Genomic DNA, 9,691 nt, shown 5'->3' on the forward strand with positions numbered 1-9,691 from the left:
CGTATAATGCTGCGGTCATGGTACCTGCCGAAAGCTCCTTTTATACAAAACTATTAAAGAAAATTTATGTATTATCAAAAAAATAATGAAAATTATGAATAAATTAATTAACTGCTAATTATTAATTCAAAATTATTTACTAATAATGATAGAACTTATCCTTGAAAACGTTACTTATAATTTTATTAGAGCAATCTTTTTTTCTAGAAATTAAAATTTTATTAAAATATGCATATGAAAAAACTTTTACTAGAAGAATATTTTATAAAAAGAAAGATTTTTAATAAAAATAATAGTAAGCATTTAATTAGTTAATTATGAAATCTTCCACTCCTTAAAGTTCTTTTGCAATAACAATTGTATTTTTGACAATTATTTTATGTCAAGTACATGAAAAAGCACTATTAAAAAGGAAGATCAACGATAATCGGTTTAAATGACCAAAAAAAAAAAGTTTGTTTTTTCAGTTTAGTTTTAAATTTATTAAAAAATTATGAGAAGTTAATTTATTATAAATTTCAAGTAAATAAGTCAGAGAGAAAATGTGTTAGACTATACTAAATAAAACCCAAATTTTTTTACCATTTAAAAAAATTTTAATGAGGAATAAAAGAGAAGAAAAGAAAATTAAAAATGCAAGTAAAGATTATTCTTTTAAATGGCCAAAGATGCAGTAGAAAGAAATTTAAAAAAAAAAAAAAAAAAAAAACCCTCATTAATGATTGTTCCCTCTTAGGCTCCCGAAGTGCCAATGGTGTTTTGGCCCAACAGGATTCCAGTGCCGGGGAATGGAATCTCCAATGTATTGGAGGTTTCTCCTTGGAAACTCTTTGAAGTTGATCTTTGATGTGAGAGGAACTTGAAATGTTCTGATGGAACAAAATCCTGCGGCCGGCAATAACAATTCTCCTGATATTGTTGATCTGCAAACTCTATCCGGCCAATTGTTTGATAGCTTTCTTCTACTGGCTCGTCATCCCTTCTTCCACCATTTGGATATGTAGAAAAGGATGCAGGTCCAGCAAATAGAAGCAGACATTGCTGCAATCATTTTCCCACCAACGTCCATCCATGCTTGCCGAGGAACCAAGGAAGGCTGCAGCACAACCTCATATACTTGGCTTCAATTATATATTCCAAACCCCAACCACACACCATGATGCACAGTTAGTTCTTTGTCACTGGCATCACGCAGCTAGAGGACTCTATGTGCAGCAGCATCAATCGCTTTAGGCTCTACTCTTTTTCATGAAGTTTGGCTATTTATAAATTGTAGCAAGAGATGACGAACTAATTAACATTTTTTGGGAAAACTAGGACTGAGCAAAGACTAATAAATAGGAAAGGGGAAACCAAAAAGAAACACAAACAAGTAGATTTCGAGCTTTGTCCGAGAATATGCATGATTATGCACTGCCATTGATATTCAGCAGCAAACCCATAGTGATTTTCAGAAACAAGTTAATTTGGTCATGGCTTTATAGACTAACTTGATAGTACAAATAGGAACTTCCAGCAAATTATCAGTTTCTTAGAAAGAGAAGCACAGAATATGTTAAACATAATGGCATAGATGTATGGTTAAATGATGTAAGAAGTTGATCTCTTTTACACCCACAAATCAAAGTTTTTCATGCCATAAAATCACCTTAATGAAAAGGCTTAGTAAGACTTTACATACTGGTTTTTTCTTAGCTGGATGACTTTTTGTTTTAAGGATGATAAACTGAATAGATAAGCATGGTCCAAGAGAAACATACTTATTAAGCACTTTTTATGAATTCAGTAAATCATAGATAAACATAGGAAAAAGAAATGGATCTTCAATCATTCAGCCAGTATGTCCATAGAGAAGATTGACTGAACTTAAAACTCTACAAGCATAGAATAAGTGTTCTTCCAAAAATTTATTGGGTCATGAGAACAGAAAATGAAACCAAAACCGAGAACTCAGAAACGTAGTACAATATGATATCATGGATCAGATTTTGGAGGTAAAAGCTGATCCAAACATGAAATGATACAACACCTCAAGAAGCACGTTAGTGCTGTGGAATCATCTTGGTAGGCTGTTTGAAGGGAAATTGCGCAATGGGTTCTCCCTAAGTAACTCAGTTTCCCTGCACAAAGATTTTCATAAAGGTAATTAGTAATCTTTTCATTAAGCATCCTTAGCCAGTAATGTAATATAGAAAGTTCTTGTTGTTAGTATTACCTTTTTATGTTTCGGCCATCCAACTCTCTGAGCTGCACACTTGAAGTTCTATCCTTCTCATCATGCACTTTTGGTTGTCTGGAAAAAAAATTTGATTAAAATGTAAGAAAAATTTTAGAGGCAGTAATACAACACCATACAACAGGTCACAAGTATCATTACAGACCAACATTTTGAACAAATGATTCACCTCCATAAGTTTTTATAGAAACCAGAGAGCACAACAACAGGTTAAAGTAATCCATTAAAGGTGGGATATTTTTCTATTTCATCTTGTAGAAGAGAGTTGTGTTGTATACCAGCACAACTGCTTTGAATTGTGAGTTAGTGACTGATAACTTCAGTATCCCAGGAAAGATCAAAAAGGGGATAAATTTCATATGGTGCAAATCATAACTCGGTCTATATATAAAGCATGTTAAAAAGTTATTACTGTTCAAATATCTGTTACTTACTCTGCACATTCCTCATCAACATACACTTCAATATGAGCACTTGCAACTGCACCTATGGTTCTTGGCACAGGTCTCTGAGGAATCTGAGAGAAGAGAGAATTTTGTGAGGCTCAATTTCATTTGCAGAATGATCTGAATATGTTTTGGAGTTGGAGGGAACCTTGTATGATGTCCACTTTGCAGGCACTGCATTATTTTCTTTGTTTCTCTCAGCTTTACGACCAAGAGCGTGCCAAGAGTTTAAATCAGTCTTTGGCTTGGAGTGATGACCCCTCATGACATCCATACTTGTATCATTGAAAATAGAAAATGGAGTGCGATGCACCCTATGAAAGAAAACCAATGGAAAAGTAAGTTAAAAGTACAAGCTTATGACTGGACCAAATTTGCAGATAGATGCTCTTTATGGAAAACTCATATAGAGTATGTATAGTATCCATATAATGCTACATACAAGAAATGTTGTGTAGATTTATAATTAATAACTATATTGATGTACCTCTCAAACTAAGTCTAACATCTGTTCACTTCAGAAAGAAGGAATAATGACAAAGAAAATGGAATTCTAAGAAGTTAATTTAGCTGCAGCTCCATGAATCAATAACTGCTATAGAAAGGGAGCATTGGTAGTATCTTAATCAATCCTTGAATGGAAATTAGATGTGATAAAAAGGGAGATGCTGGGGCTTCATGAGATCTTCTTACAATAAAAATGTAAGAGCTCAAACTTAAAAGTAAAAAATGGTTCTTTGCTTACTGATCTGGCTTCAACTTATTCCTGCCAAGATCAAAAGCCTTGCTTGCCTGCCTTTCTGCAATGACAGGAATTTACTTGTTATGTTGTTGAAAAAGTTTTTACATGGCAAAGTTGCAGGGAAGAGCAATGAAACTTACGGTTTTCTCCTCTGGCCAGGACAGTTCCGAAACTTCGGACTGGTAAGTCGTCCTCCTTCAAGTCCTCCTGTACTTTTGAAAAAGAATAGATGATAAACAGAACCAAAAAATCGTTATTGAAAAAAAAATCAAATGTAGAGAACACATTAAGTATTAGTACAAACCTCACTAGCTTTAGTTCTCATTGAGCGGGCAAGAAATTTCTTGTAAGCATCCCTCAACTTCTCTATTGGTTGAGCATTACTAAAATTGCAGGAAACTTAATTAAATCAACACATGCATGTAAATTCACAACAATTATAAATGGATCAAAAAGGATGGATTTTTAGAACAATCATATGGCTCTCTTGTCAAAAACAAATTGGGTAGTGGAAATGGACATGTAATATGTTTCACCTTTGGGAACCTTACCTGGTGACTATTGGCTTCATAAAAGCGAATTAATCAAATGGATACAACAGCACATTTTTCAGTCCCTTGATGTTATTGGGGTTTGGAAGACATGATAGCTTATTTCAGTATAAATTTAACGACCTAGGCACCCTATTTACATATGTTAGAGAAAAACCCAGAGGCCATTCAACCAATGCAGGGCATGACAAAATCGAAGAACTCGTACAGACTAACAGAACATGTACCACTTGTCATAACAACAACTGACATACCAGAGAATTGGGGGTAGGAGGGGCTGACTCAATAAATATGAGCATAACAACAGCATCGTTCTTCAAAGTACAAGTTTGGAATCAGACCTAACCTTGTTGAAATGTTGGAAAAATAAAAACACTGTATAATCCATAACATAAGTACAGATAAATGGCTTATAATCTGGCACATGCAGGACCCACTCATTCAAATTATTAATTAATACTCAAATGCCTAAAACCTATTAGTTTAACGACCAGTTCGAACTTTTAACTTCGGCTGCTATTGTCAAAAAATCTACCAACAAACAAAGTAAACCTTGAGGAAAAAACATGCTTTACATAAAATGGAATGCACTACAGCATCCGTTGAATCAAATGAAAACATCAGATCACAAACCATCCAAACTCTTTCATCAAATTAAATATAGAAGACAGAATTTACCTGGACAACCCAAGATTGAATAAATCATTGGCTGCTTTCATCTTAGATTGGGATTCCATGTGCAAAGCATATGCCAAGTAGTATGCCGAATGTGTCTTCCCAATATCATTTGCATCAAGAAAACTATAAATGACCTCAGCATCACTGCAATGCTCAGCCTGCAATACCATTTGCCATTTGCATCAACTTTACAAACACTGATTCAACATTTTGAATTCAGAAAAAAAAAAAGATGAATTACTGAGGTTTTTATTTGACATGTTGAATAGCATATTTACAATTAAATGGACAAGTGACCAAGCATAGATAAAACAAAATTTGAATTTCACAATCTGTATAAGATAATCAATAAGAAGGAAAGGTGAAAAGAACCCACATATTCCAACCAAACTTTGAGGTAGCGGAGATCATCCTTGTAACGATCTGAATGCCAGAAAGCACGAACACATTGCTCATAGATCAATACCAGTCCTGAGAAATCTCCACCAGGTGGGAATGCCTCTTGAACCCATTTTATACAACTTCAACCCGGAAAAAAAAAACAATAAGTCACAAAAACCTTTAACTATCTACTAATTCCAAACAATAACACCTTGAATCAACCCTATTACTTTACTACTTAATTTTCGCTATATTTGTACTCATAAGAATATATTTTAATTTGTTAATCATAAAAACAAAATTATATAAATTTCAATCATTCAAAACCCAAATTATTTCCATGATTTCATACAACAACAATATTCAAGATTCAAATAAAGATGTTTAATGGGAAGAGTAGTTACTCAAGCCAAGGCTGGAGAGGATCATCTCCTGTATACTCGTCAATTGCCTCAATCAATCTCCTAAGGATTCAAGACAGAAAAAATACCCAGTTAAGAAAATGGGTCAAATATAAAAAGTAAGAGACTTTTTTTTAAATCAAGATAAAAGACAAAGATTTGGGAAGAAACCTTCGGTTTTCAAGGAGAGATTTCTTGAGCTGATCATTAGTGTGAGCTTTGAGAGCATGGTTTAAGAGATCAACATTGCGACCTCTCTTCAAGGGTCTCACGTTTTCTTTGAAGAGTTCCCATTCGTTGCCGGTTTGTCGTTTCGATGTAAGGAACTCTGTCTCTGGATCCATGCGTTCTGCTGTTCTTGTTGCGCACAGATAAGGGAAAGAGCCGAGAAAAAGTAGATGACGATTCAAATTTTGAAATGGTGCAGTCGCTCCTGCTCAAGTAGCCGTGACATGGGAATTTGGTTTTGGAATAAAATAACATGGGCTATTGGGTTGGGCTCGTCAGGCCATTACTCCTCTTACTGCGCTCTTAACCTTTTTTTTTTTTTTTTCAAATACAAATTGAAGATCAATCATTAAGTCTTACTTAGTATTAAATTTTGAGTACATTGAAAATTCAATGTCATGCGAGTTTAAAAGATTAACATATATATTTATTTTTTAATTATATTTTTTAATTTTTTTTAATTATTTAAAAAGATATATATTATCCAATTAATTTTGTTTGTAAAAATTTAAAATTATAAATAAAATAATTTTTATTAAATTTTGTTATATAATAATTCAAAAAATGTTGCTTATAATTTTAGCGAGTGTATTTTTTTAGGCGTGTGCATTGATAAAATAAATTTTTAATTGATTTATATGTTTTCAAGGATCAAGTGTGCGAATCAATAAAAAAAAAAAAATCATTGTGCATTTTATCTACCAAGGTAGAAGAGAAATATTAAGAGATTTTTTCCTATTTTACACTACAATTTCAAAATAAAAGGAAAAGTAACCAATTCATTAAAATTACCTTGGTGATATCTTTTTAATCTTGTGAGCAAATAAAATGTCAATTTTTAAAATAAACAATATATCGTATGATTTTTTTAATAAATTATTGATTTATTTAATTAAAATTTTTTATTTGATATACTATGTGTTTAATAATTTCTCTTAAAAAAATTAAAAATAAATAAATTGCCCTGATCCAATCTTCAAATTAAGTTTGAATCAATAATTTTTTTGTTTTTTATATTTAAATTTATCAAATATTAAATTTTAATCATTAAAATTAAATTTTTAATATTTTATTCTATTCAATAAACCATGCCAACCACTGCTGACTACAAATATTTATTCACTTTGCCAAAAAACTTAACATTTTGATAATACAAAAAAAAAAAAAAGAATTATCAATGTTTAGTCCAAAATCTTACATCAAAACAAAGAACTAATCAATTATCCACACCTTTGGCAATTATATTAATTTGTTTATCCCCAAAATCCAAATAAACAAAAAAAAAAAAATTCTCAATTGCACTTTGGTCCTACGCACCAACATGACAACAACAAAAATTGGCTTCCGTTTGCAGCGTGTCTAAACTTGTGTGAAGTGTGGATACGGCAGGATTTTTTGTTTTTTTTTTTTGGCTCAAAGAAAAGCAAACATCCGTATAAAGAGAAATGGGAATGACAGGATTAAAATTCACATTCATATATTTTTTTAGAAGTCTCTTAATCATTAAGTCAAGATAAAAAATAGGTGTGACAACATTAATTATTTAATATTCATCACTTGTCTTGAACTTATAGTAATTTATCCAAACCAGTTTGTTATTAGGAGAATTTGAAAAAGGTGCCTTGAAATGCAAAATTTTATTAATTGATCTAATAAAAAATAATTAATGCAAGAAAAATGTTAAGTTGAGAATTTAACGGAAAGGAAATTTTTTTTATCATTTTACATTATTCACTAATACATGTTAGACTTCAAGAAATTTTATTTCTTCTCGAAATATCTCAATGTCAGGCACCAATTTTGCTTTGCTTATTAAACTATCCAAATTCAACTTACATCACATTTCAACATATTCCAATCTCAAGCACAACTATAGTGGCATAACCCAAACCAAATCCACCTCATTTATCAGGCAAGATTCTCTTATCCCTCGATCATATCCGTTCTTGACTAAAGTGAAGTCCTTTCACTTTTCTTTTTTCTCTTTCTCATAAAAGAATCATGGGCTTAGATGACAAAAGTTTAGAAGAAAAAGTATTGATTTGTTTCTCATGTGAGTTGTGATTTTCTTCTCAGTCTAACTTTTCCCTTCTTCTTCAATCCCTCATTTATCTAGGCTTTGAGAAATTTTAGGAAAGAGATGGAAATGATATCTTAAATACATGTTTTTTTTTTTTTTTTTTAGTTTTGACTATTGAGAAAACATTTGTGTACAATGCTATATTTGAGTGTAATTATATTAGTCAATTTTGATTTCCAATTTGATTTTTTTTTTATTATTATTCTACACCTTTCTGTGGCTAACTATATCATATTACATTAGTGATTGTTTGAGTGATCATATTAAATGCATTTTTGTTTAAGTTATTAAACTTTGTTAGAAGTTTAATTAAGAATTATAAGCAATTTTTACGAGGATATAAAACTCCTAATTCATTTGAAAGAGCAAACGAAGAGATTGAAGCTGTGTCTTGTATCGAGAAAATACTTCATTTTCGTAAGAAAACTCATGAAAAGCATGAAGATATTAATGAAAAGACGCCTCATAGATGATGTGAAAGCACCTAAAATTTGTTTGAACCAACAAAGGAAAAGATTAAGGCTTTTGCTCAAACAATCTATAGATTGTCACACTCATGATAAACAAAGTTTGAAATATAGTATTTTTCTCATTTGAATTGAGTGTGAGAATCAAATATTGTTGAACTTTTGAGTAGTTTTTTTTTCTTTTTGAATACTTAATTTCACATGACATTAAACTTTCAGGGACCACTCCACTAAAGAAGATTCAAAACATGAGAAACCAATTTCTTTGCTAGTTTCTTGGTCGATGCTTATTTCTTAGATATCCTTTTCAAGCTTTAGATAGTTTAAATGGTTATGATGATGAACTTTAGTCGAATTCATGCCTTTTTTTAGCAGAAAATGGTATAAAGGTCAAACTTTTGTATAGTTCTTATGGTTCTTGCCTTTTGGTTTTGTGAAAATTCAATTATAAAAGGAAACAATGAATAACTTTGTGAGCTATAAATTGCCACATACAAAAAGTATTGAAGTTCATTTGTTAAATAATTGTAAAATCTATAAAAAATTAAAATAATACAAGGTTTCAAATTACAATTTGTTAATTCATGATCTGACATTATTAGATGCTTTAAAAGTTCACGTGCAAATTGTAGGCACTGAGATAAAAGGATTCTAAGCAACTCTTCACCATTATATGGCATATAGAATTCAAGATCATGCCATAAATTTACCTCTTTCTCACTCTGATAATGTTGTGCATATAAAGATGCAAGCAGCAGAAAAAAATCCCAAACATATTCATATTCCAAAGCAAATCTTCAATGAAAAACTTGCCACACTACTCCTCAAGTCATGGATAATAAGTTAGCAAAAAATTTGAAAAAAAGATGAACCCATTCAACACTTTGATCCTACCTATAAGACAAATCATGATGGTATTATGATAATTGAATTTGATCACAGCAAAAGAAAAGATGTTCCTTCTCTAACAATTTTTTTGACACAATTCATGATGCAAAGATATCAAGCTGAATCAAATATTCCAGTCACACACTTCAAGTTTGATAGAAAACTTGTATATGTATACAAATCTCCATAGTCATTAATGATCGTCTTGGTAGCATTGTTACAATTTCATTTTAGTTACATGCTTTGATATAAGGTGGCCTTTGGAACTTTACCATCAATTAAATTACATGAAACGTGAATGCAAGAAATGTGATTACTGATTGTATGGAATTAAAATGTTGCGAAGATAATATTGATGCTTTTGGTATATATGATAAAGTGTTAATTAAAATGCAGAAAATGTAAGATTACAATGTTTGGTGAATTATCACATCACTAGGAATGTAATATAAATTTCTCAAATCGCTTAAATTGCCTTTATGTATCAAAACAAGTTATTTATTTAAACTAGTAATTTTGATAATAATATTTATATTTATATGCTAATTCAATACTTTTAATAAATTTGAATATAATAGCTTGTATTTTTAACA

At 31.0% G+C, this 9,691-nt stretch overlaps 1 protein-coding gene across 1 annotated transcript; it reads right to left on the bottom strand.

Annotated features, from left to right (window-relative positions):
• Window positions 1–1,751: 1,751 nt before the first annotated feature.
• BUBR1 (BUB1-related (BUB1: budding uninhibited by benzymidazol 1)) lies at window positions 1,752–5,879 on the bottom strand. The gene is made up of 11 exons (XM_022889089.2): window positions 5,607–5,879; window positions 5,439–5,498; window positions 5,030–5,174; window positions 4,654–4,811; window positions 3,729–3,807; window positions 3,565–3,631; window positions 3,428–3,482; window positions 2,831–2,996; window positions 2,671–2,753; window positions 2,216–2,293; window positions 1,752–2,120 (listed from the first exon to the last, which is right to left on the bottom strand). The coding sequence occupies exons 1-11, from the start codon at window positions 5,777–5,779 to the stop codon at window positions 2,057–2,059; spliced, it is 1,128 nt and encodes a 375-aa protein (XP_022744824.2). The 5' UTR covers window positions 5,780–5,879; the 3' UTR covers window positions 1,752–2,056.
• Window positions 5,880–9,691: the final 3,812 nt, after the last annotated feature.

This window comes from Durio zibethinus, chromosome 14 (genome assembly GCF_047325235.1).
Source record: "Durio zibethinus cultivar Kanyao isolate XHJ-2024 chromosome 14, ASM4732523v1, whole genome shotgun sequence".
NCBI classification, from domain to species: Eukaryota; Viridiplantae; Streptophyta; class Magnoliopsida; order Malvales; family Malvaceae; genus Durio; species Durio zibethinus.